The 25196-nt window shown below is 43.8% G+C and overlaps 2 protein-coding genes across 3 annotated transcripts in view; one reads left to right on the forward strand and one right to left on the reverse strand.

Moving 5' to 3' along the window:
* The window catches only part of DDX42 (DEAD-box helicase 42), a 33697-nt gene extending 17284 nt beyond the window's left edge, over window positions 1-16413 (forward strand). For both annotated transcript variants that reach the window (XM_021678497.2, XM_021678498.2), the window contains exons 6-18: window positions 426-575; window positions 3957-4061; window positions 5670-5789; window positions 6646-6822; window positions 7416-7544; window positions 8162-8261; window positions 8856-8903; window positions 9423-9520; window positions 10359-10635; window positions 11869-12095; window positions 13772-13882; window positions 14969-15070; window positions 15713-16413. In XM_021678497.2, the coding sequence (XP_021534172.1) occupies window positions 426-575; window positions 3957-4061; window positions 5670-5789; window positions 6646-6822; window positions 7416-7544; window positions 8162-8261; window positions 8856-8903; window positions 9423-9520; window positions 10359-10635; window positions 11869-12095; window positions 13772-13882; window positions 14969-15070; window positions 15713-16402 (2334 nt within the window). In that variant the 3' untranslated portion in view covers window positions 16403-16413. The remainder of the gene's footprint in view (window positions 1-425; window positions 576-3956; window positions 4062-5669; window positions 5790-6645; window positions 6823-7415; window positions 7545-8161; window positions 8262-8855; window positions 8904-9422; window positions 9521-10358; window positions 10636-11868; window positions 12096-13771; window positions 13883-14968; window positions 15071-15712) is intronic.
* An 876-nt stretch (window positions 16414-17289) lies between these two features.
* FTSJ3 (FtsJ RNA 2'-O-methyltransferase 3) lies at window positions 17290-24892 on the reverse strand. The gene is made up of 20 exons (XM_021678499.2): window positions 24721-24892; window positions 24443-24548; window positions 24106-24152; window positions 23899-23978; window positions 23356-23455; window positions 23070-23264; window positions 22875-22990; window positions 22652-22756; window positions 22470-22570; window positions 22163-22243; window positions 21927-22073; window positions 21649-21784; window positions 19591-19775; window positions 19343-19460; window positions 18998-19263; window positions 18680-18762; window positions 18496-18595; window positions 18234-18417; window positions 18041-18135; window positions 17290-17955 (listed from the first exon to the last, which is right to left on the reverse strand). The coding sequence occupies exons 1-20, from the start codon at window positions 24785-24787 to the stop codon at window positions 17763-17765; spliced, it is 2505 nt and encodes an 834-aa protein (XP_021534174.1). The 5' UTR covers window positions 24788-24892; the 3' UTR covers window positions 17290-17762.
* Window positions 24893-25196: the final 304 nt, after the last annotated feature.

Consider the following 25196-nt stretch of genomic DNA (forward strand, 5'->3'; position numbering starts at 1 on the left):
TGTTCCCATTGTTCAGTTGTGGGATGGTGAGAAGGGAACCAGAGTGAACAGTAGCCCTTTCCAGGTTTGTGACCCTTCTAATCAGTGTCAACTTCCAAACTTGGATTGGTCAGTCCACAGCATGTTCCACAGCTCTGGGCAGGGTAGGTAGACACCCCACCCCAGGAAGGCTGTGGGCTAGACAGCTTTGTAAGTCTTGTTAAACAAGTGAAATCATTGTGTAGTACTAATTGTCTCATTCGTTTCTTTTGATTGTCCCTCTGAATACTGCTATTGTTAAAGGAATCATTGCTAGTATAAGTCTTGCCTTACTTGGTAGGTATTTAAACTGTGCAGTCATCTGGTACACTCTGTGCACTAATTACAGGAGCAGAGATGTTCTTAGTTGTATTTGGGTATGATTATGTTCTTGTGCTTTCCTGCAGGAAGCTTATTTTCGGTACATGGCAGAGAACCCAACTGCTGGTGTGGTTCAGGAGGAGGAAGAAGATAATTTGGAATATGATAGTGATGGAAATCCAATTGCACCTTCCAAAAAAATCATTGATCCTCTTCCTCCCATTGATCATTCAGAGGTATGGTGTTTCTTGCTGAATTTGATTCTTATTTCAAAAGCTGATCGTTCTCTTCAGTTTTAATATTTAGGTTTTCTCAATATCTGAGTAATCCTGATTCATACTCCTTATGTCATGAAAATATTTGTTCTTTGGGATCTTCTCATCTCTGCTAAGTGGTTGAGTCAGGAAGTGAAGCTTTATAGCTTATGTTATTCAAGCCACAGCTGAATCGCTTGCTCCCATTAGATTTTAGGCTAAGAATATTTTTTAAGCAATTGCACTTGTTTTCCAGACCATCGTTTACCTTTCAAAATGAGCCCTTGGGCCTGCATTTGTTTTTTAATTGCTGTAAATCTTTATTTCTCTCAGATCTGGGGCAGGTGAGAGGCTGTTCCTTCAAAGTGGAGCCAGGAATTACAGTTTCCTTAAGTCAGGAAAAAGAATGAGGATATCAGTATACCCACTTGAAGGAAAAAAAAAAAAGTGTTCCATTCAGGTTAAATATCAGACTAGATCTTGCATGCCTTAGTCTAGATCTAGGATAGTGGTTCTCAAAGTGTGGTCCAAGGACTCCTACAAGGATCTTTTCAGGGAGTCTGCAGAGTCAAAAGAATTTTCATAATCCAGCATAATTTGCCTTTTCCAATACATCAGCATCTGCATCGATAGCTAAAAGCACGGGTAGGTCGCACTGCTGAAACCTTAGCACGAATGAATCAAGCCAGTGTTACCACTCTTCTAATAGTGGTTATGTTCTTCCCTGTCACACTATCACAGTTTAAAAAAAAAAAAAAAACCAGCTTCACTTAAGAATATCCTTGATGAAACTAAAAATTATGATTTATTAAATCTTGACCCTTGTGTTAGGTTCTTTTTATTCCATGTGACAAAACGAGAAGTATGAATAAAGCATTTCTGTTGCATGCCAGAACAGGATAGTTGTCTCTAGGAAAAGCACATAGGTATTTGAGTTGTAAGCTGACCTAACTTGCTTTTTTCCATGGAACACCATTTTCATTTGAGAAAATGAATGACTTTCCAAAGCAAACCATTGAAAATGTTTATTGCCAATGATAGGAATTCAAACTTTCAAGTGAAAATTAGAATTTGGGAAACTTCTATTCACTAGACAGAGTTTAACAGCTTTCCAATCTTAAAGTCTGTTGTAATGAAATTAATGGTGATAAACAAGTTTTTTTTTTTTTTATTGTATTGTGAAATGTTTCACCATGTGGATGATCTGTGTACTACCTCTGTGAACCAATATTTTCAAATAGTCAGTGCATGATTTTATGAAATCGTGCGTGAGTAAAGTCTTCATTCAAAGTGCGTGATAGACCCATGGATTATAATATAACAATGTGGAAAGATTATTTATGTGGTGTCAGATTATACAATGAAAATACCTTTTAAGAAGTGACCACTTTTTAAGGCGCAGTATACTATCAAAGGAGTAAAAATCCACAAGAATTTGAAAAGACTATTAAAAATAAATACTCTCTTCCCTTTCTAATTACATACCTTTGTGAGGCCAGATTTTCTTCGTAGGCTTCAGTCAAAGCAATATATCACAAGAATTTGAATATAGTAGGGACCATTTTCTTTTAAGTCAGACGTTAAAGAGATTTGTAAAAATGTAAAGCAAGGTTATGACTTTTTTAAAATTAAAGCTTTTATAGTTAAAATGTAATGGTGTTTTATTATTTTTAAATGAATAAATCTTAAAGAATTTTCTCAATTTTAATTTTAATATGGTAACTATCAGTGGATAAAACCCACATAAGCAAAAGCTTGTTGTGTTTTTGTGAAGTGTAAAGGGCACCTGAGACTAACACGTTTTGAGAGCTACCGGTCTAGACTGGAGTATGGGTTATACTCAATTTTTTAAATGTTTCCTTTTGCACAGATGCTACCAAATAATGCCTTGGTATTTTACATGTGGCAAATGAAACTAAATCTGTGAAACTGATGTGGGAGGAAGCATCCATGATAAAGGATGAAAATCTAATAAGGGAAAACACACAAGTACTTGAAATAATCATCTAATAAGATGTTTGAGATACTTGACGAAGCTCTCAAACCTCATCATCCTACTGGGGGAGCCCACAGTTGTCCTCAGGTAGTGTGGGCAGTCTGCCAGGAGAGACCAGAAGTAAGGAAAGGATAGCCCTTCTGCCTCTAAGTAGCTTTCTTCACATTCATTTCATGTATTTATTCATATATTTATTTATTTATCCATTTCATACATATGTATAACAAAAAAATTACATATTTGTACATACAGTTTGTGAACAAAGACACTTCTGCCCTCATGGAGCTTCCGTTCTGAAAAAGAGAAGAGAACTGAGGAAAATACTGTTCTAGCTTAGTGCAGGTGTGGTGGGGAACGTAACAAAAGGTTCTGCCTATTCGTGGTGCTAAAGGAGAACTTCTAAAACTTGAATTTCTTTTTTGTTGATAATACCATAGAAAGATAATTTTAGGCTATAGCCAGAATTAATGTAATTTATTGTAGACCACTTGTGTGGTTAAAGAGAATCATTTAGCCAAATTCATAAGTGGTGATAGGCTTATTTTTATAGTCTCAGTAGAGTAAGTTATGAAAAGAGTAACAGGAATGACTTCTTTGGAATTGGAAATACTTAGCCATACATTTTTTTAAAAGTTATATAAAGAGTTTCATGTTTTTAAAAAGAATAGAACTCCCTCTAAAGGCAGAGCTCTTCTCAAAGGAACTATTAGAAATGTTTTTAAATGCTAGAGCTAGGTGAAGAGCATATTCCAAAATATATTTAAGTGTTATAAGCTGGAATGTCTTTGAAACACTTGTCCTCTAAAGTAAAACAAGACAGAATCAGAGAGGGAGACAAACCATAAGAGACTCTCAACCATAGGAAACAAACTGAGGGTTGCTGGAGGGGAAGTGGGTAGAGGGATGGGGTAACTGGGTGATGGGCATTAAGGAGGGCATGTGATGTAATGTGCACTGGGTATTATATAAGAATGATGAATCACTGAATTCTGCCTCTGAAACTAATAATACACTACATGTAAATTGAATTTAAATTTAAAAATAAATAAAACAAAAAAAATACTTGTCTTCTGAGGCCTTTGGCTTTATAGAGATTCCTTAGTCTGCATCACAGTGGTTCAAATCTGAGGTGTCCTTGAGTCTCTTTAGGAAGTAGGTTGGTGTGTGTTTATACTGAAAATGGAAATAGAAAAAGATACTGGCTGTACATTTGGGATGTGTATCATGAATAAGTGAATTCCTTTGTCCTCTCTTGCTGGTTAAGGCTTTACTTATGTAATATGTGTAAAAGGTTATTTTGCATTAAAATCAAACTTACAGGATTGACTCTTGAATTCTAGACTAACTTTGAATAATTGGACCTGCAGATTGACTATCCACCATTTGAAAAAAATTTTTACAATGAGCATGAAGAGATAACCAACCTCACCCCTCAGCAGCTAATAGATCTCCGTCATAAGCTCAATCTTCGGGTAAGTCAATCATTAAGCCGATTTTTTTTTTTTTTTAAGATTTTATTTATTAATTTGAGAGAGTGAGAGAGCACAAGCAGGGGGAGCTGCAGAGGGAGAGGGAGAAGCAAACTCCCCTGCTGAGCGGGGAGCCCGATGTGGGACTCGATCCTGGGACCCTGGGATGATGACCTGAGCCGAAGGCAGACTCTTAACCGACTGAGCCACTCAGGCGTCCCTAAGCCATATATTCTTATATTAATGTTAGTCCAGGGTTAGTATTGTTGCTTATCCAAACTAAAATAACCTTCTTTTCTAATGGTTCTTGGACTATCTTTGATAGAGTAATAACTATATCCTATAGGCCCCTATGTCTTGATCTTATTGTTTTAGTCTTCCAGCTATTTTAGGATAGGATTGTTTTTTCTCTAATGCAACACATGTGACTGCTATACGTGTTCAGTCAATTTTGTATCTTGTGTTGGAGTAAGAAGTCATTGTGACCTTAAAATTAATCAGCAGGTGTTACTGCAATGAGTACTGTGTGCTAGGAACTGTGTTGGGTGGGCTGGAAATGAAGGGTAAGAGTCCCCATCATCAGAAGAGGAGACAGGATTAATAGATGTAAACAGTATGTGAAGTCTTAGAATATTTTAAAATTAAGACATACTTCTCAAATTATGTAGCACACTTTTTTAAAATACTAGAAGAAATTAACACCTTCTTAAAATATGCACTGATTTCAGAATAATAGTTTTTAATTGTCTGCCAAAAAGTTTTGGGTTGCCCATTAGCCACATTGTTTAGGGTACTGCTAGATGTTAAGTGAAACACATATAATACAGTAATATCTACTCTAGTGCGGACAGCTTTCTGGCCTCTGTCTGCCTTGCCAATTTCTGTGTGATGTTTGAACCTGTTTTCTGAGAAAGGATGTGTGCATATGCATGTAGTGTCTATTTTCCAAGGGTAATCCCCCCCCCCTCAAAAAAAACCTTTTAAGTGAAATCCTGATTAGACATAATCAGTATTAGAAGCATTGCAGGGTTACTACTGTTGAAGTCAACATGGAGGTTATAAGCCCCGTTCTTCACCTGGGTACAGTTTGAACAATGTTTGATGGTGGCTGGCCTGTCATTAAGTGGGACACTAACTCTTTAGGCAGAATTGAAAATGGAGACAGTAGATTGTAACCAGTGGGTATAGACATGTCTTGTTTGGAGTTCATTTTATTTCAAGAGTATATTTTGTTTTTTTCTACCATCTGGTTAATAGTTATGCAAAATGGCAAAAAAAAAAAGTATTCATGACTTCTTCCAATTCATTGAGCAATATTTTTATTTCTTATAAGAAAATTCTGATCTAAGAGATTTCTAGGCACTTAATCATTTTAAATCATACGACAATTATCTCAGGAATATTATATCATGGAGTTTTTTTATGTAATGCTTTAGGTCCATTATCACTCGAGTTCTACCTTTTCAAACAGTGTGCACCTTTGACCACAGACTTCCTATTTTCCCTTCTGTATACTCAAATGAAGTACAAGCTCCAGGTAAACACTGTTGAACTTCTGATGCTGCTCATTTTGAAGTACGAGTCACTCCTGGGGGTTGTCTTTATTTCTAGGTCTCTGGTGCTGCGCCTCCTAGACCGGGAAGTAGTTTTGCTCACTTTGGGTTTGATGAACAACTTATGCACCAGATTCGGAAATCTGAATACACACAGCCCACTCCAATACAGTGCCAGGTAAGTAAAACATAGTGAAAGAAACACAAAGTAGGATGATACTCAGTAATCATATTTATTTTACAAACAAGTCAAAGCAGTAAAACAGCGTATAGCCCAAAATTATATTGGCATAGATAGAAGGTATCTAAATATTTCCTCTCTGGCTTAGTCTCCAACTTTTGCTTTAAGGGGGAAAAGAGAACATAGATGAAATCCAAGAGTATTTTTGAAACCTTTAAAAATCAAAGAGCAAAAAAAAAAATGAATTATTGACCATTCTAAGATGTCGCTACAGGGGCTGGGAAATATTCTTTTGTATCTGCTAAATATCTTGAAAATATGACCTGAAGAAAGCAGTTTGTTAGGCCTAAACTTAAAAAATATTTGCGTGTAGACAACACACTGTCAGTGATTAGGATTCCTTTGTGACCTGAAAATTCTCACTTATAACTGGAAGTCATAACTTCTGTTTTCCACCTATATATGGGATTTATTGATTCCTACACAGAATATAAGAATTTCCTGTATGTGGATGAGTGACCTAGTCTTTACGTTCTCAAGGGGAAAATTTTTTTATTTTAGCAACCCACTTACAGTATACATTGCAGTTTTTCATTTCTGTATCTCAGGCATAGGGAGTCATTCATATTTTGTAAATAGTGGATGACCCACATGTAGAGAATGATAATATTATTTCCTATAAATCAAGAAGTTTATGGAAATGCCAGGTATTCCTTTTTATTTTATAGCCAGCATAACCCATCAGGATATTTGTGTTTCATTGGAAATGAATGTCATTGATTTCCCCAGGATTTCTTTCAGTACATCTTTAAAATTGAAAGTTTAGAATGGATATACTTTATTTTTCCTCTAGGGTGTGCCTGTGGCATTAAGTGGTAGAGACATGATTGGTATTGCCAAAACCGGCAGTGGAAAAACTGCAGCCTTTATCTGGCCCATGTTGATTCATATAATGGACCAGAAGGAATTGGAACCAGGTGATGGGCCAATTGCAGTGATAGTGTGTCCTACTAGGGAGCTTTGCCAGCAGGTATGTACTTTGTGTAGAATGCCCCCTTTTGTATGTGAACTAGCAAGGGACTAGTCAGTCAAGAGGGTAGAATTAACTGGGAAACTTTTTAAAAATGTGAAATTTTTAAAATAATTAATTTAATTAATAATTTTTTTAAGTATATGGTTCTGCAGCATGAAGAACATTCACGTTGTTGTGCTACCAGGAAACTTTTGGAAAATATTATGTTATATATTTTCTATACAACCAAACACATATTTTTCCCTAGAACTGTGTTAAGAGAAAAAATATATGGGAATTACTTGTATTTTAAGTTCCCAATGTTTTCCTCCTGGGTTAATTCATTTTGCTTGGGTAAAAAGGCAATGACAAGGTCAGGAAGTAAAGTTTAAAAGAAAAAAAGAGTAATCAAGACAAGGTTGCAGATAGCCTGTTGGGATGTGACAGTGGTGCTCTGTTCATTTACTTTATGAATAAAAATGTGATTATAAAGCATTATTTCTAGCTTTTGATTTTCTAGGACATCACATTCTTTGGGTTTTTTTAGAACTCCCTTTTGGGTATTGGTCAGTGTTCTGGTTTGTTATGTCATTATGTCAACAACTTTGCAGATCCATGCAGAATGTAAGCGGTTTGGGAAAGCATATAATCTTCGATCAGTCGCTGTATATGGAGGAGGGAGCATGTGGGAGCAGGCCAAGGCCCTTCAGGAAGGGGCAGAGATTGTTGTGTGTACCCCAGTAAGTATGTCTTGGGTTCAAATGGCTTCTCAGCCACTCTTGGTATGGAAAAGGGGTTAGTTATTGAATGGAATGCTCCCCAAAATGTGGGGTAAAGCAGGGTCAAGAATACTCTGATAAATGACAGCCTGTGGCATTGGTTTAATTTTGATTGGTTGACTAGAATAGCAATCCATTAAGATTCTCTGACATGTATGTTAGTAGCTATAGATTCCCCTCTACTTCAGATTTTTTTTTTAATGCTTTCCTAGAAAATGGATCTATGGTTACTTGAGAGCATTGAGAATCAAAAAGAAGATGGTCTTTGGACCATACAATTTGGAGTTTGGTCATAGTTCCTAAAAGAGTGTAGTCTAAACATTAAAACCCATCAATAAGGTTTTAAATTAGGTCATTTTAGAATGCCCCACAAAATAGTTCTGGCCGTGTTCCCAAAACTAAGTTTTCAAATTTTCTGTTCTTTTATGCTCTGTAGTGCATAAAGTCTGAGTCTGTCAGACCCAGTGTCTATTACAGTTGACAACTGGAGTATTAGCACTTTTGCCAGGGGTACAATTGAGAAAGTTCTTGTAAGTGCCTTTAATTATACTTAACTGTTCATTTTCTGGATCTCATAGGGTCGACTAATTGATCATGTGAAGAAGAAAGCTACCAATCTTCAAAGAGTCTCTTACCTTGTGTTTGATGAAGCAGATCGCATGTTTGACATGGGATTTGGTATGCCTTTAATACCAGTTTCTTCTGTCCCCATCCTCATGATACTTGGTTTGTTCTTGTCTTTCTAGACTTAGCATTTTTTTTTCTGTATGAGAGATGCTAAAAATACTCCTGTTGTATAGGATTAGACCGTAGAGATATAGCTAAGCCATTAACTATTTTTAGGTGTTCTCTCAGGAAGTATGTTAGGCTTGACTGGGTTACAGACATTTTGAAAGTGCCTTTGTATATAGGGGGAATATTTTCTCTATGCTTTATTTTTATTCATATGCCTTTGATTGTGGAGGTCAAGGTCTGTGTTCTTAGTAGTAGATGTCATATCATTCAAGGCTCTTTGCTTCTCTGTCCTCCCAGCTGTGTGGAAATTCTGAATAACCCATCTTTATTGATTAAAATACCACTGGGCCTAGCTTAGCCGGGTGGAGGGGAAAGGATTTCTGGGTTTCATACTGAATGATAGGCCTATGAGTTTCACATTTTCCTTAATAGTTACAACTTCTCATATGAAGAGTTTTAGTAAAAGGACTTTTTCCCAGGCATCCCAACCCATCGTATAGAGTTATAATGTTAATTTTACTGCTTTACTTCTTCCAGAGTACCAGGTGCGATCCATAGCAAGTCATGTCCGTCCTGACAGACAGAGTATGTATGAAGCAGTTTTATTAAGTCACATTTGTGTTCAGATTAAACACCTATGTATTTTATAAGCACTCACAGTATGGCAGCAGAAATGATCATGTGTGTACTGGTGAGAACCATGAGGAGGAGATAAAAAGTTTGAGCTGCACAGAACCTTAGAAATCATCAGATATAACTCACTCGTTTTTGTAGATGATAATCCAAGCCTGAGAATGAAATGAGCTGTCCCAAGTTACATGGTTTTATCAGCACGTGGAGTTAAAGCACAGTGCAGGGCTGCTGATAGAAAGTTAGGAGCCTTTTCGAACCATGCTGACAGTCCCTGTCTTAACTGAAAATGTATAAAAATAGAAAAAGGAAAATGCTTTTTTCCTTAGTGAATCAATTTTGAAACTAAATTGAAAGTTCAGGTGGGTTTATTTTGTAAAACTGAATAATTCTGAGTATCAATAGGAGGCGCTTAGTGGATATTCAAAAACGAAGTCATACTGTTTCTTTAACAGAATTTACTTTACCTTTTAGCTCTTTTATTCAGTGCAACTTTTCGGAAAAAGATTGAAAAACTGGCCAGAGACATCCTGATCGACCCTATTCGTGTGGTGCAGGGAGACATTGGAGAGGTAACCCTAAAAAGCAAGGCTAGATGGGACCCCAACAGGTTATTTTTCATATTTTGGAGACATGGAATTAGTTTCTCACTATTGAGAGGGAAAACATGTTACTATGTTATACATCAGATTTATTTTTAAAAAACACAAGGTTAGGAGGATAGATGAGACAACTACATTGTCAAAATATGGATAATTGTTGAAGCTGGGTGATGGGTACATAGGAGGTGATTATGTTCATTTTTTTGGAATGTTTAAAATTTTACATAATAAAAATTTAAAAAAAAACTTTGCTGCGGGGTGAAGCAGGCTTTGCCTGGAAGACAGGATGGAACGGACATTTTAAATGATTGGAGGAGGAGTGAGGTGACTTGAAAGGCCTGGTGAAAATGAGTTCATGGTATTTACCTTTGCATATGTCCTATGTGGAAAATTTGGCTCCCTTGAGAATTCCTGAAGTTGCTTACCATGTTTATTTTTAAAGTTCTGTGCAGTTAGTTGGTGTTCTGACATTGTCTGCTTTTCATTCTTGAGTGCCTTCTATGTGTGTATGAATAGTACTAGGAGCAGTGAGTGGGAAGGACAGAAAAGGAGCTAAATTTATTAGTAATAAATAATCTGAATATGCCTATAACAATGTACTGCAGAGTATTGGGGCTTATGAATAGTTAGGTAGAGCACAGTGATTTGAGAAGGGATGTAGGTTTCGAGCTGTGCTTGACTTGCTCAAAGAAGGCCCGAGGAGAAGAGGGACTATTTAAGGTTCTTCTCTGTGGGGGTGGAAAATGATGTCTGGTCCTTGTTCAGGTGCCTTTTGGTACAAATGTCACAGTCATCTGTTTCTTTTCAGGCGAATGAAGATGTGACACAGATTGTAGAAATTCTCCATTCTGGGCCTAGTAAATGGAACTGGCTTACCCGGCGTCTGGTGGAATTTACCTCTTCAGGAAGTGTCCTCCTGTTTGTTACTAAAAAAGCCAATGCTGAAGAGCTAGCCAATAACCTTAAGCAGGAGGGTCATAATCTTGGGCTGCTTCATGGGGACATGGATCAGAGTGAAAGAAACAAGGTCATTTCAGACTTTAAGAAAAAGGACATCCCAGTCCTGGTGGCCACAGATGTTGCAGGTAGAGTATGACCTTCCCTGGTGACCTCATGGCCCTGCGCCGTAAGGGTGTTTTGTGTTGCCATGTAAGAGCTAGAGCACTGAGGGCGCCTGGGGGGGGCTCAGTCCGTTGAGCATCTGCCTTCGGCTCAGGTCATGATCCCAGGGTCCTAGGATTGAGTCCGGCTCCTTGCTCAGCAGGGAGCCTGCTTCTCCCTCTTGCTTGTACTGTCTCTCTCTCACAAATAAACAAATAAAAATCTTAAAAAAAAAAAAAGAGAGAGCACTGAGCAGTCTGACTGGAGGCACTTTACTGGCCTGGCTGGCCACCCCACCCTGAATGGAGCTCAGACCATTGACCACAACCTGGAGCTCTGGGTACTACTTGCACTTAATGTTTCTCTTTGAAGAAAGAATCCCTGCAGTTAAAAGATACTCGGAGGAAAAAAATTGTTGAGCCAGTGTCATACTGATCGGGCATACTTCACTCAAGATCAAAAAGTTTTTTGTGGGCGCCTGGGTGGCTCAGATGGTTAAGCGTCTGCCTTTGGCTCAGGTCATGATCCCAGGGTCCTGGGATCGAGTCCCACATCGGGCTCCCGGCTCAGTGGGGAGCCTGCTTCTCCCTCTGACCCTCGCCCCTCTCATGCTGTTTCTCTCTCGCTCGCTCTCTAAAAAGTAAATAAAATCTTTAAAAAAAAAAGTTTTTTGAAGTATGACTTTTGGCTTTATTCTCAGTTTTAATAGCTACCCTTAAAACTGGTATTTTTTCCCCAAAAAGGAGATAATTTTTCAGCTTCAAGCCAATTTGATGCTGGCTTTCATTATTTTACACATTCCTAGAGCAAGAGAGAAGCCATGGCAGGTTATCGATGGCAGAAGGCCTGTGTCCCTGACGCTAGACAGCCTAGCATCATAGAAGGGCAACTTAAATGCTTGGATCTTTTTTTTTTTTTTTAAGATTTTATTTATTTATTCATGAGAGACAGAGAGGCAGAGGCAGAGGCAGAGGGAGAAGCAGGCTCCCCATGGAGCGGCGAGCCCGATGTGAGACTTGATCCCAGGACCCTGGGATCATGATCCGAGCTGAAGGCAGATGCTTAACTGACTGAGCCACCCAGGCGTCCCATAAATGCTTGGATCTTATTAGCTCACCAAACCAAGAGGAATGTGCGTTCTTAGAGGGCTAGCATTTTGGGTTACTTTGGTGTTTTGACTCCTGCTGAAGGATAAAAGAATTTGGTATTTATTTCAGCCCGTGGTCTGGACATTCCTTCAATTAAGACTGTTATTAACTATGACGTGGCACGAGACATTGATACTCACACTCATAGGATTGGCCGCACAGGACGAGCGGGTGAGAAAGGCGTGGCTTATACCTTACTGACCCCCAAGGACAGCAATTTTGCTGGTGACCTTGTCCGGAACTTGGAAGGAGCCAATCAGCATGTTTCCAAGGAACTCCTAGATCTGGCAATGCAGGTGAGGGGCTGAGTACACTTAGGATGGCTCGAGGTTCTAAAACTAGTAAAAAAAAAAAAAACAAAAACTCAGCAAGCCTGAGGAGCTAACATAGACCCATGACAGAAAAGTTAGGGCTGTGGGTGGGGGCAGTGCTTAGGAGGAACAGATCAGTACTGTAGGACATTAAAATTCATTTGGTCTGTCTTATCTCTTTTTCCAGCAACATTGATTTGAAAAGCTTATTCCTTTCTTTGTGCTAAAATCTGTCCCTCTGAAATTTCTGCCTGTTTGCCCCATAGCACACTTGTAAGTTTAATCTCAAAGATGGCTATTTTCCCCTTATTGCCCTTTCTCCCAGTCTTTTTGAGGGGCTAAAAATGTGTGACATCTTAAGAAAATATGATGTATTTAACTATTTCTCATTGATTTAGGTCTCAGACCTTTAACCACATTGATTACCAATCTAAAACTAAGCTAGACATTCTACTGAAGTAAATACTGAGTCATCTTAATATATGGAGTCCCCAAATTACAAATGGGTTCAGTATACACATTCTGATAGTAGAAATTTATGTCTTTTTTATTTTTATTTTTTATTTTTTTAAAGATTTTATTTATTTGACAGCGAGAGCAGGAACACAAGCAGGGGGAGTGGGAGAGGGAGAAGCAGGCTTCCCGCCGAGCAGGGAGCCCGATGCGGGGCTCAATCCCAGGACCCTGGGATCATGACCTGAGCCGAAGGCAGGCGCTTAACGACTGAGCCACCCAGGCGCCCTAAATTTATGTCTTTTTTAGGTTCATAAGTCAGCGCACAGAACGGTCAATCCGTTCTGCACTTAAAGTATGGTATTACTGCCCATACTCTGGGTTCTGGGAGTAGAGGACTTGCATGGCAGGAAGGAGTAAAATAATGTTTCCTTCCATTTCCTGGGTACAGAGAGCCCATCGTAAACTGCATTTTTGAACAGGATGTATCTTGTCTTTGGCTTTTTCTATGTCTCTTTGTGCCTTAGGCTTCCTGTGCTCTCAGACTGTGTGATCAGCCTCCCTGGTCAGTGCCTTTCTGAAGCCAGCCCTACCTCTCAAGGACTTCACTTAGATTGTAACATGTGATTGTTAGATAAAGGGCTACCTCTCCCACTGGTATTTGCATTCTGTGAAAAGAACATAAATTGATTCATAGGGTGCTGGCAGCGATCAAGTTCAAGGGACGCTTCAGGCTATGGGTACATAAAACTTTCAGTTACGTTGCTAGTGGTCCTGGACATCTGCCCCTAGAGCCAGTTCTGGTGAACCTCACTTCACATGGTCTTTTTCTTTCACTTCTGAGCCCTCTTTTAAGCTCCAAACGTGTATATCCAGTAGTATGTCTAGATTAAGAAATGGTTCCTCTAGGAAGTTAGAAGTGGCCAGAGTACGTGCTCTCCATCTGAGGCTTACCTACTCACTTCCCTTCCTGGAGGCCCTGAGAAACAGCAGTAATGGAAGCCTCAGATAAGGAGCTGGGCCTCCTGACAAATTTGGTAGACTAAACTCCCAAAAGAAGTTCGTCTGTGGTTCCTGTGAACAGTTGCCATAAATACACTGGCTACAGATGAACCAGTACTTTCTTCCCTCCCACTTTGTTTCTTATGATGTCCTCCTCTGGCTGCCTCTTCCTCCCATGGCCTAACCTTGAATTGTGTTCAATGCAGAATGCCTGGTTTCGGAAATCCCGCTTTAAAGGAGGAAAAGGCAAAAAGCTGAACATTGGTGGAGGCGGCCTAGGCTACAGGGAGCGGCCTGGCCTAGGCTCAGAGAACACGGTGAGTCCAGACGGCAGCGCCCTTTGGGCTGCTCCCAAGTCCTGGAGGATGTTATGACCGTCCTCCTCTACCTGAGAAAGCCTCAGTGAGTTCAGAACCCCGTCTACAAGGAATGTTGTGACTTTGTCTTAGAGAAGCACCTTTGTGTACTTGGTGACTAGATATGCTCAGGAAATCAGTCTAGATTAACATCAGTTTGCAAATTGTGGTCCCTGGACCAGCAGTAAATGCAGATTTGTGCCCCACCCCAGACCTGGTGAATCAGAAACTTGACAAGCCCTCCAGCACTGGCCTAGAGTCTGCTGCTGGGAACCCTGACTCCAGAATGCTTCCTACACTCTGTGGGAAATTGCATCAGAAATGAGAGCTAGCTTTTCTCACAAAACAGGTAATGAAAGCGCCCCCTTACTGGCTTGCTTAACTGCCTGTTTCCTGTCACTTTGATTCCTAAACCAAAGAAGAAAGCTGCCAGTCTTTTTATTTGTGGAGCATTATTGTTTACTTGGTGTCTTTGATAAAGAATCTGCTCACACCTCTCAGTGACGATGCACGGGACACCATTGGTAGTGATAGCTAATGTTGAGCCATGGCAAGCAGTCATGCATGTTAACTCAGTCTTCACAACCACCCAGTGAGCACAGGTGTACTGATCATGAAACAGAGGCACCCAGGTTATACTGCAGTAAGTGTTGAAACTGAGACTCAGGCTTTTAAGAGTGGATTCAGAGCTTGAGCCATGTATAGGCTATATGCATATGCTATATATTGCCTTGTGGCCTCTTCAACCTGAGCATATAAAGCTTTACAGAATTACAGAAACACTGTATTTGTGTGTGTAAATAAAACCATATGATCAGCATTGGGCATAATCTGACTTCGGGGTTAGGGTTAATTCCTAAAAACAGAATTACTGGGTTAAAAGGCATAAGCATTTTTAAGTATTTATTACTGTACCTTTTCCCACAAAATATATCCTGTTGCCATTGCAGTGCCCACTTTGTTTCCAGGATATGAGGCCCAGTCTGGCAGTGAGCTTTCCTGCTCATTCTGTCCTCATGGGTGTGCTTTTTTTTTTTTTTTTTAAAGGACCGAGGAAACAACAATAATGTGATGAGCAATTATGAGGCCTACAAGCCCTCCACAGGAGCCATGGGAGATCGGCTGACAGCAATGAAAGCAGCTTTCCAGGTCTGAAATTAAGGAGTTAGCTAAAAGAGCTTTGCACAGTGATGAGGGGCCTAGTCTTTCAGGGAGGGTAGCTGAGCTTGTAGGCTTGATGCTAGACTTAAGGCCTTCTCACTGCTTTCAGTTTTGAATGTCAACTTCATAATAGCTTACATAGAGCTGCAGGTGTAGAAGCTAGGAAATCTGGTCGGGGACATCCGTCATCCCAGAGCTTGGGACTGTTGGTACTGCAGCAGGGCTGGCGGTCCTGCCCTGCCTCAACAGCCGACAGCATTGCCCACCTCTAAGGCTCTTGTAAGCTGATTGAGAATAATTGCCATTTTTTTTTTTTTTAGCTAAGACAAGTTTGGTTCTGGAGCTCTTAACTTTGAACCCATGTATACTTATCCTTCCACCCCTCCAGTTAGCAAGCTAACCAGCTGAGCCTTAATTTATGCATTTTATCTGCCTTCAGACTGATGTTTCAGCTAGGTCCCTAGATTTCTTCTCATTAATAGAGGAACATAGAAACCACAGGGTTGTGGGGCCATCGGGATGCTCATAGTGCCAGGATAGCATAGAATTTCTATGTACTTTCTCATTACCAAGCTTCACATATCCAAGTTTCTTGAACCACTGTCTTAGCTCTTGTTGTCTCTCTTTCAGTCACAGTACAAGAGTCACTTTGTTGCTGCCAGCTTAAGCAACCAGAAGGCGGGAAGCTCTGCTGCTGGCGCAAGTGGATGGACTAGTGCAGGGAGCTTGAATTCCGTCCCAACTAATTCAGCCCAGCAGGGCCATAACAGTCCAGACAGCCCCCTTGCCAGTGCCACCAAGGGCATCCCAGGCTTTGGCAATACTGGGAACCTCAGCGGTGCTCCAGTGACCTACCCTTCTGCTGGAGCCCAGGGAGTCAACAATACAGCTTCAGGGAGTAACAGCCGAGAAGGGCCTGGGGGAGGCAATGGGAAGAGAGAGAGATACACGGAGAACCGGGGTGGCAGCCGTCATGCTCATGGAGAGAGTGGCAATCGGCATGGCGACAGTCCACGTCATGGAGAGGGTGGTCGCCATGGAGATGGATACCGCTACCCCGAAAGCAGCAGCCGTCATGCTGACGGCCACCGTCATGGGGAGAGTAGGCACGGAGGAGGTGGCAGCCGACATGGAGAGAGCCGAGGTGCAAACGACGGTCGGAATGGTGAAAGCAGGAAAGAGGGTTGTAATCGTGAGAGCAAGGTGGACCCCAAGGTGGACAGCAAGATGGACAAGGTGGACAGCAAGACAGATAAGACAGCCGATGGTTTCGCTGTCCCCGAGCCACCCAAGCGCAAGAAAAGTCGATGGGACAGTTAGAGGGTATGTGCTACAGCGTGAAATCAATTGTCTTTAATTTTATTTTTAGAAAGATTTTTGGTAACTAGGCGTCTCAGGGCTGGGTTGGGGCCCAAGGTGTAAGGACCCCCTGCCCCTAGTGGATTAGCTGGAGCTTGGAGACATTACCCTTTCATCTGGATCAGTTTTCGGATGTCTTCTTGGGAAGCTGCTTTGGTCCTTGAAAGCAGTGAGAGCTGGGAACCTCCTATTGGGCTCTAGGTGAGTTGTGAAGGTCAGTTGAGAATACCTTGAAAGAAAGGGCCTTCTAGGGCACAAAACTCACTCTAGGTTTATATTATATGTAGTGTTATATTTTTTACTAAAATGTCACCTTATAAACATCTACAAGTAAAATTTCTTTTCTTAGCTGTGTGGCCAGGCAGTTCCCTTTTTAGGAGTTGGCTTTCTGCAAACCCAACCTACTGAAGCATTTGTTGGAGATTGGGGGAAGGATTTTGGTGCTTCTAGACTTTGCAGGGAAGAGCAATGTGTAAGTGAGAGTCCATGCTCAGGTTCCCCAGCCAGGTTTGTATCCAGTCCTGAGACAGGAAGCAGCAGCCCGCCAGACCCAGAGAGCCCCTACCTTCGAAGAGAAACAAGACTGCTCCAGGTCTGAAGTATTGCTAAATTGAAAAAAACAAAAACCCGACAGCTTTTAAAGTGTCTTCTATTTCATTGTATTTTTTTTTTTTTTAACTTGCCACAATGGTAGAAAATCTTTTGCTGAAATGATTTTGATGATTTTTGTTCTATCTTGTTTATAAAAGGAAATATACATACTTCGAATTTTGTGACTTTGTGAAGGTTTCTTTAAGATGTGCATTCCTTTCTGCTTGCTCTAGTAAATGTTTTACTACTGGGACCTGTGGATTGTTTGTCATTTCTACTTCACAGTGAGTACATACTATGATTTATAACCGTGCAGCACATGGTGTGAACACCCAGATGTTTGAGTTAGCACTTAGTGGGAACTAAATGTCAGAAAAGATAATACCCTGGTTTTATTCAGATAATAGAAGAGGATGGGGGAAGACCTGAGAGGCTGGCTTGCCCAGAAAGAGAGTGAATGCCACTCGGACACTGACCTTCCCCCTAGGAGACTGTTCGTCTAGTACTCCACATTCCTAACAGAGGAGCTAGGGGCTCTGCTGCAGCACCAACAGGACATGTCAGAGACCTTCCTTCAACACTCAGGACCACCCCGTGAGAGTTCTAGGCACCCCCACCTGTCTTTCCAGCAAACTACGATGCAAGCCAGCCTGCAGCTGGTATGGGGTGGGGGCTGGAATCACACCTCCATGTCCTCACACTGTCTTCTCAGAGGACCCCGTGGCTCTGCTCACTTCCGTCTGTGTTTTTTCTTCTGCTCTTTCCTTTGCTGTGCCCTTTGGTCCTTCTTCATCCTTGAGTCCACCACCTTGAAATGGCCTCTGACTCCAGCTGGCCGGTGGACTTTGCGGCCCACACCTTTTTTGGCTACCACATAGGTGACTTGGCGTTTCTCCTTGCCAAGCCCAGCCTTCTTGTAGAGACTGTAAATGGAAGGAAGACATTAGAGGCTTCCAGCCATCCTTTTTAACCCCATGTACCTTTGTGGGTGACCTCTCTCTCCTTTACCTCCGAAGCTGAGCCACTTTCTCACGTTCTGAGATGTCCACGGTGTTCACCACAGCCTCTGCCTTCTTCTTGGTTTGCTCCAACTTCTTCAGCATCTGCCGGGGGGGGGGGGGGGTGCACGGTGGCTCTGTCAGGCGGACCTCTTCCCCACTCCCACCCCTGCACACAGTTAACAGGCGGCCCCACTCTTTACCCTCCGTTTCTTTCTGGCCTTCGCCTCGGCTACTTTCTTGATGGGACGTGCATTGATTTCCCGCCAGCGTCGGCGGTAGTGTTCTACCTCCTTCTTGTCAATAGGCAGCTGCCGGATCCTGTGCTGCTTTTCCTCTTGCACAAACCACTCTGGAAGCTCCCCCTCCTCCTCATTAAATGTATACCTAGAGAGAGGACAGCAGCCAAAATCACCCCCCGTCCCCCTCCCAGGGCCACGTCTCATGATTTCCTGGCCCCCTTACCGGCTGAAGGAATCATCTATGAGATCTCTCTTAGCCTTTTTGGAAGAGGCAACGATAGCACCTAGGGCAAGGCCTTCAGGATCTAGTATATGATGTTTCACTGGAGAGAAAAGGGAAAAGTCAAAGCTCCGTATCGACCCAAACTTCCATTGTCGCCTCCCATTTCACAAGGTACCAAGCTCACCTGGGTCCTCGATGGGCACGATCTCAAACCCGTCATCGGACTTAAGCCCACGGCTTCGCTTCTTCCCGTGCTTTGGTTCCCAACTGCAGAAGGGGGATGACCGTTGTCAGTTCCACCAGTCCCCAGACCCACTCCTGCCTCACCTCAACCCCGCTTCCTATTGAAAACTTGGCCTGAAAGGCCCCCCGAGCTATACCACAGACTACTCGATTCACTTCAGAATCATCACTTTTTTTTTTTTTTTTTAAGTCGCTATCTACAGCCAAGGGTGAAAACCCCAAACGGGGACAAGTGGTCAGAACAGCTGCAGCAACTCACGTCTCTTCGCTGCTGCTGCTGCTGCTGTCGCTGTCCGAGCTGCCCTCTCCTTCCTCATCAGGCCCAGGGGCACTCTTGGCCTCTGCTGGAGCCTCTGGCCGCTTAGGGCCCGCCTCCTGGTGCTGGGGAGGTTTCTTCTCACTCTTTAAACCGGAAGGTGGGGATGGCAGCTGCTGTTGCCCCCTCCGACGCCTCTCATACAACAGCTGGGCCTGACCGAGCTCCAGGGCCTCATCAGCATCCTCCTCAATCCCTCTGAAGCCATCCTGTGACGGGGGGAAGTTTCAGCCACCCGTCTCCCAGGGGATACTAAGTCCCTGGCTGGCTGGGCCCCCAACCTCTTACCTTAGAGAACCACAGACGGGCTTGTTCTTCCTGCAGTATCGTCTTTTCCTCCAATGGTACCAGCAGTGGATTCCCTTCTTCTCCTCCTTTTTCATCTTCTACTTCAGCAAATTGTACACTGTAGAGAAATGGGTGGGGGCTGGGGAGATGTGCTTTCCGACTCCCACTTGCGACTCCTGCGCCCAGCTCTGCTTCAGTACTCACGGAGAGGGTCAATGCCCCCGCATGCATGAACCGCCCCCACTTACCGCTTCTGGTCCTTTAGACACGGAGATCCTCCAACCTCTGCCAGCTCCTCTGGATCCAGGTCACTTTCCAGAGATGCATCGTCATCGTCTTCCTCAACATCTGATACGTAGAGGTCGTCTCTTGGCGGATCAGACAGAAATGTGTCTGCAGCGCTCATATCCCCTTGTGTGACCTCCTCTAACAACTGGAGTTTGACAGAGAAACAAAAAAGAGGTCAAGGATTCTTACGAGGCACATAACGCTTTTTTCCCCCCGTATCTGTTACCTTAGCAACATTTGAAAACACTCTGTAGTTTAAGAAACTATGAGTATGAGAGGCTCCCGGGTGGCTCAGTTGTTAAGCTCTGCCTTTGGCTCATGTCATGATCCCAGGGTCCTGGGATGGAGCCCCGCGTCGGGCTCCCTGCTCCGCGGGAAGCCTGCTTCTCCCTCTCCCACTCCCCCTGCTTGTGTTCCCTCTCTCGCTATGTCTTTCTCTGTCAAATCTTAAAAAAATAAAAGAAAATACACTGTGGCAAATACAGACAAGGAAATGATGGGGCTAAGTGTTTAAAACATCCGTTCGGGACACCTGGGTGGCTCAGTTGGTTAAGCATCTGCCTTCGGCTCAGGTCATGATCCCAGGGTCCTGGGATCGAGTCCCGTATTGGGCTCCTTGCTCAGCGGGGAGCCTGCTTCTCCCTCTCCCTCTGCCTGTAGCTCCCCCTGCTTATGCGCTGACAAAATCTTTAAAAAAAAAAAAAGGGTGGCTCAGTTGGCTGGGCGTCCAACTCTTGGTTTTAGCTCAGGTCATGATCTCGGCGATCGTGAGATGGGGCCCCACATCCAGCTCCTTGCTCAGAGGGAGTTGGCTTGAGATTCTCTCTACCCCTCCCCCCAGTCACGGAGCACACGTGCACTCTCTAAAAAAAATTTTTTTTTTTTTTTTTTTTTAAGATTTGACAGACTGAGCGCACACAAGCACAAGCAGGGGGAGCGACAGGCTCCCGCAGAGCAGGGACTCCAATACAGAGCTCAAACCCAGGACCCTGGGATCATGACCTAAGCTGAAGGCAGATGCTTAACTGAGCCACCCAGGCACCCCTAAAATAAGAAATCTTAAAAAAAAAAAAAAAAAATCCCATTCTAAGTCAGGTCACTGTTCTATCCCACTTGTCTGTCTTAAGTGGTAGCAGAAAAACACCCCAAGCCTATATAACATCCAATCTTAAAATACTCTAAAACATTTTTTCTTACAAAATTACTCCCACACAGCACATTAAAAAAAAAAAAAAAGCACATCACCTGAGAATAACAACCTACGGATTTTGTTTCCACTGAATAGAGGAACCCAGGCAACACACATCTAACAACTATTATTTCACTTAAAAACTGTCAACCTCAAGATTTATTTTCCTCATAACAAAGCTAGCTGTTAGTGCTTGAGAGTTTACGTTATCAGGGATTACACCTAAACCCTCTTTAAAAATTCCTCCCCAAAACCCTAGCTGGTAGGTTCTATCATTCCCTCCTACAGATGAGAAAACCGAGGCAAAGAACCACTACGCTCTCTCTGCTGTTCTCATAACAAAGAGGACCTGGGTTTCCATTCCCGCGGGAACCACAGAAGTTCATTTCACTTGTCGATGCTGCTTTAATCAGGGAATGCAGCCTATGGCAGCAAGGTGCCAACCTGGTCTCTGTGACCCGAAGAACACTGCCCTCCTCTGAGGAAAACCCTCCTCCACACACCCTGGCATCCCAGGTACCCTGGGGGCTGCATCTACTAGAACCTATGCTTCTTGCATAGAGTGCTTCCTAGTTCTAATGTTCTAGCTCTACCATAATCAATCCATAGCACACTCATAAACGTTCCTAATCTCGTTGTTTTAGATACATTGTTTCTTCCTGGCCTTTCAGGCACAAAACTCGGTTTTTCCAACAGTATCCTCTCACTGAGTCACCTTTCAGCTTACAGGGGAACACGGCAACTATGAGCCATAAGCATTCAGCACACTTAAAAAAAGGCCTCTACTACAATGTCCCCCATGTCCAAATCTGCCCTAACCCCACCTCACCTGGTGACCCCGGATGGTGCGCAGGGAGAACATGCCAGTCTCCCCCTCATCTGCAATAGAAACCCCGGGAAGATCCATCTTCAGCTCCACACGCTCCCGCTGTTTTCTCTGCTCACGCAGCAGCTTCTTTTTCTTCCTGAGTGGACAATTTGAGGAATTCACCCCGCCCTAGCTCGAAAGACTCCCCATCCGAGCCTTCATCCTCTCCCCCATCTTCACACACTGAGGAACTCTGCAGTGGGACTCCCGCTCCCCGAGCTCCTCCCCACTCCTCTTACCTCTTTAATTCTGCCACCTCCTGGGCCTTCATCTCTGCCAGGCTCTGGTTTAATCGTTCCTCCTCTTCATCCTCAGAGGGCTGCTGCCCAGTCCCAACCTTAGACTCCTCACCCCCTTCGTCGTCCTCTTCCTCTCCTGAACTGAGGCTGACAAAACAGTGCAAGAAGTTTGCTTCTTTTCTCATACACCCCGCCGACCCCAGCCAACACCTACCCTGGTTTGATTCCCGCCTCACCTGATGTCCAGTGCCTTTGCTTGCTCTTTCAGCTTCTTGGCCACGTATCGCCGGAGCTTTGTTCTCCAGTTCAGGAGGGACCTGCCCCAGAAATACCATGACTGACCCTGACGTTTCCCTCTTTGTCCCTGTCCCCTTTTTAGGCCCCCCTCCCAAATCTCTAGCACAGCAGCATCCTGTCCCCCAAGATCCAACGCTAGGTGAATTCCTCAAATTGTCCCCTCAGGAAAAACAATGCTGCTGTGTCTTCAAAGGCCTTTCCCTGCCTTGGGGGCTCCTGGTACCTGTGCCTGCCCCCACTGCATACCTAAGTTCCTTGCGCCCCAGCACTTTGATATCCTGACAGCACGCCCGGATGTCCTCAGTGGTAGCTGGATGCTGTGCCAACTCTTCATCATCTAGTGAAATCTGGGAGAAAAGAAGCAAGTCGGGAGATTCTGGGGATGTGTTTCTGGAGCTTCCTTGCACCCCTCAAAACTGAGGACTCACTTCACTGGCTTTGGAGAGGAAGTCAACGGGGTTGGCAGCTCGGAGGAAGTCAGTGACTGAAGTACGGTGATAGAGCGTGAGGTCACCCTCAGCATAGCCTTCAGCCTTAGGGAGGGAAAGGAAGGAAGAGTGAGAAGTCCTTTCTAAGGCGTGTGCAGGACCCACCAGGCCCAAGTTCCCTCGAGCTCTAGGACCTGAGAGTGGCCCCATTCCCCAAACACACCTTTGGCTTCTTCTTAGTTACCAATTCAGTAACAGTCTTGGCCTGAACTTCGATCTCCTTGAAGGCAAACTTGGGGTCAAAGAATTTACTGTCAACTTTGTCAGGAGCCAGGAATCCTACGACGATAGGATATATAAGAAAGCGAGCTTTGATAGCTAAGAAACCGACTCATGAGAAAGAAAAAGCAACGCCCACCCTGGCAGACGACAAAGATCTCTGCGGATTCATGGCGAGAAGCTTGGGGCTTAGTGGCCTGGACACGGCGGAAGAGCTGCTGGAAGATCCAGAGTAGGGGCTGATAGTCTCGGGAACGAAAAACCTTTGTGATGAAGCAGCCTCCACGGGCCAGAAAATCACAAGCCAGACGCAGAGCCATCAGTGTCAAATGGGCTGTGGGAGAAGACGATTAGCTGAGGACCTCTGCAACCTGAGCGGGCAAGGCCACCTCCACCCTCATCTCCATGCCCCCCGCTCCCAGCACCTTGTGAGTAAGCATCATGGACCCAGCTAGCCCCAACGTTGGGGGCCCCATCATTGAGCACAACATCAACTTTCCAGGTCTTCAGTTCCTTTCTCAGGGCCTATACAAAAGAAAAGCAATCACAGCAGCAGAAACACAAATACGGCTATAAAAGCAATCCCTCATTCGGCCATTTGTCCACCCAGTCACTTGCTGAATACCCACAATGGGCCAAATCCTGTGCCAGGCACGGAACACACCCATTAAAAAACAACAACACACGTCTATCTTCACGGAGCTTACAGTCTACTAGTGAGCCCACTGGAAAAGATTTCAACAATATCTCTGCACTTCTTCCAATTCCAAACACCTCATTCCTGATTAAATAAAGTCTGGAGTAGAGACTAAGGGCGTCATGGGCCTTGTCATACAGACTATGGCAGGCACTGCTCAAGGCGTGTTAAACTGAGAAAGCTTGCCTCCGGAGGATTTGGGTGGTGAGACGGAGACGTGTGTGTCTGCATATAAAGGAGACCAAAAAAAAAAAAAAAAGATTCCTATTACCTGCCTACAGCGTTCTGTTGTGATGTCCTCCTGGAGTGTCACCACATTGGGAAGAGGCTTGATTGGAACCAGGTCCACTCCTGGAAGAAATCAGGTCAGAGAGTTCCGAAAGATTGCCTCAAGCAAGGAGAAAGGAAATGTAGAACACAATTAGTACCTCACTCTCCCATCCTTTTAACATTCAGGGGCGGCCCACCTGTTACTCACCTACAATAAGGCTGGATACAGGCATAAACTTAGCAGCCACCTGCAGCCTATAACAGAGTAATACCGATTAAGATAACCCAGGACCGTTCTTTCCCCTCCGTTGGCAATAGGCTCTCTCACCATGTGTGTTAAGAGCCGCTACCAAGTGCAGTGGCCGGAACATGTAACGTACACGTTTCCAACCTTTTTTCTGCGACCTATGTCTAGGGAGAATTTTGAGACCGGTATTACTGTATCTCTCCCTCCCTCCCCCCCCCCCCCCCAACGCAACTCTCAGTCATCCAAGGCGAACCCAGAAAGCAGCCATTAAGAGCCAGAGGTGCCGGGTGTTACCCACCATCCCCCTGGGGCAGCACACAGGTCCAGCAAGGCTCGCGCTTTCTGCAGGAACTGAAAGCGGCGATTCAACTGGATCAGCTTGAAAGCAGAGCGGGAGCGGTAACCTGGGGGGCATCGACAAAATGTTAAACTCGGCGGGGCGCTTTCCCATGGGGATTTGTGCGGCTTCACAAACCACCACCCCTTCTGGGGAACAGGAACTCAATATTCGGGAAGGTTGGGAGCAAATCGAAAAGGCCATTCGTTCGCTCGCAGACGGCGCGTACCCTGACTCACCGGTCTCCTTCGCCAGGTGATAGAACTTGTCTCGCCGGCTCTTCCCGACTTTGCCCTTCTTGCCCATGGTGAAACGGGGGGAGTGTCACTCAATCTGGGGACAAAGTAAAAACTGGAACGTCTCTTCCCAGATCACTAAACTCCGCTTTCCGTTCCCTACCTGCTTCTGCAATTACCCGTAACCAGCGCCTTCTTCACCACTCTAGGAGAAGCACGTGTGGGCAGCATACGTACTTCCGCTTCCGCTTGCGTCGCTTGCGTCCCCGGCTCCAAGTGTTCGCCATTTTGAGCGTGGCCGCAAATTCTTCTCTATGTTCTCAAGTATTATAAGTTGGAAGTTGGGGCCAGGTGAGCCGATTACCGGAACTAAAACCGAGATTCTAGAGAGTAACATGTAGGCGTTCTGTGGTCTCTTCATCCCTTTCCAAGCTCCTGACCTCGCGCAGCCACCTTCCTATCATGGCCTCTGTTTTTGT

The sequence above is a fragment of the Neomonachus schauinslandi genome, chromosome 15 (genome assembly GCF_002201575.2).
Source record: "Neomonachus schauinslandi chromosome 15, ASM220157v2, whole genome shotgun sequence".
Lineage (NCBI taxonomy): Eukaryota > Metazoa > Chordata > Mammalia > Carnivora > Phocidae > Neomonachus > Neomonachus schauinslandi.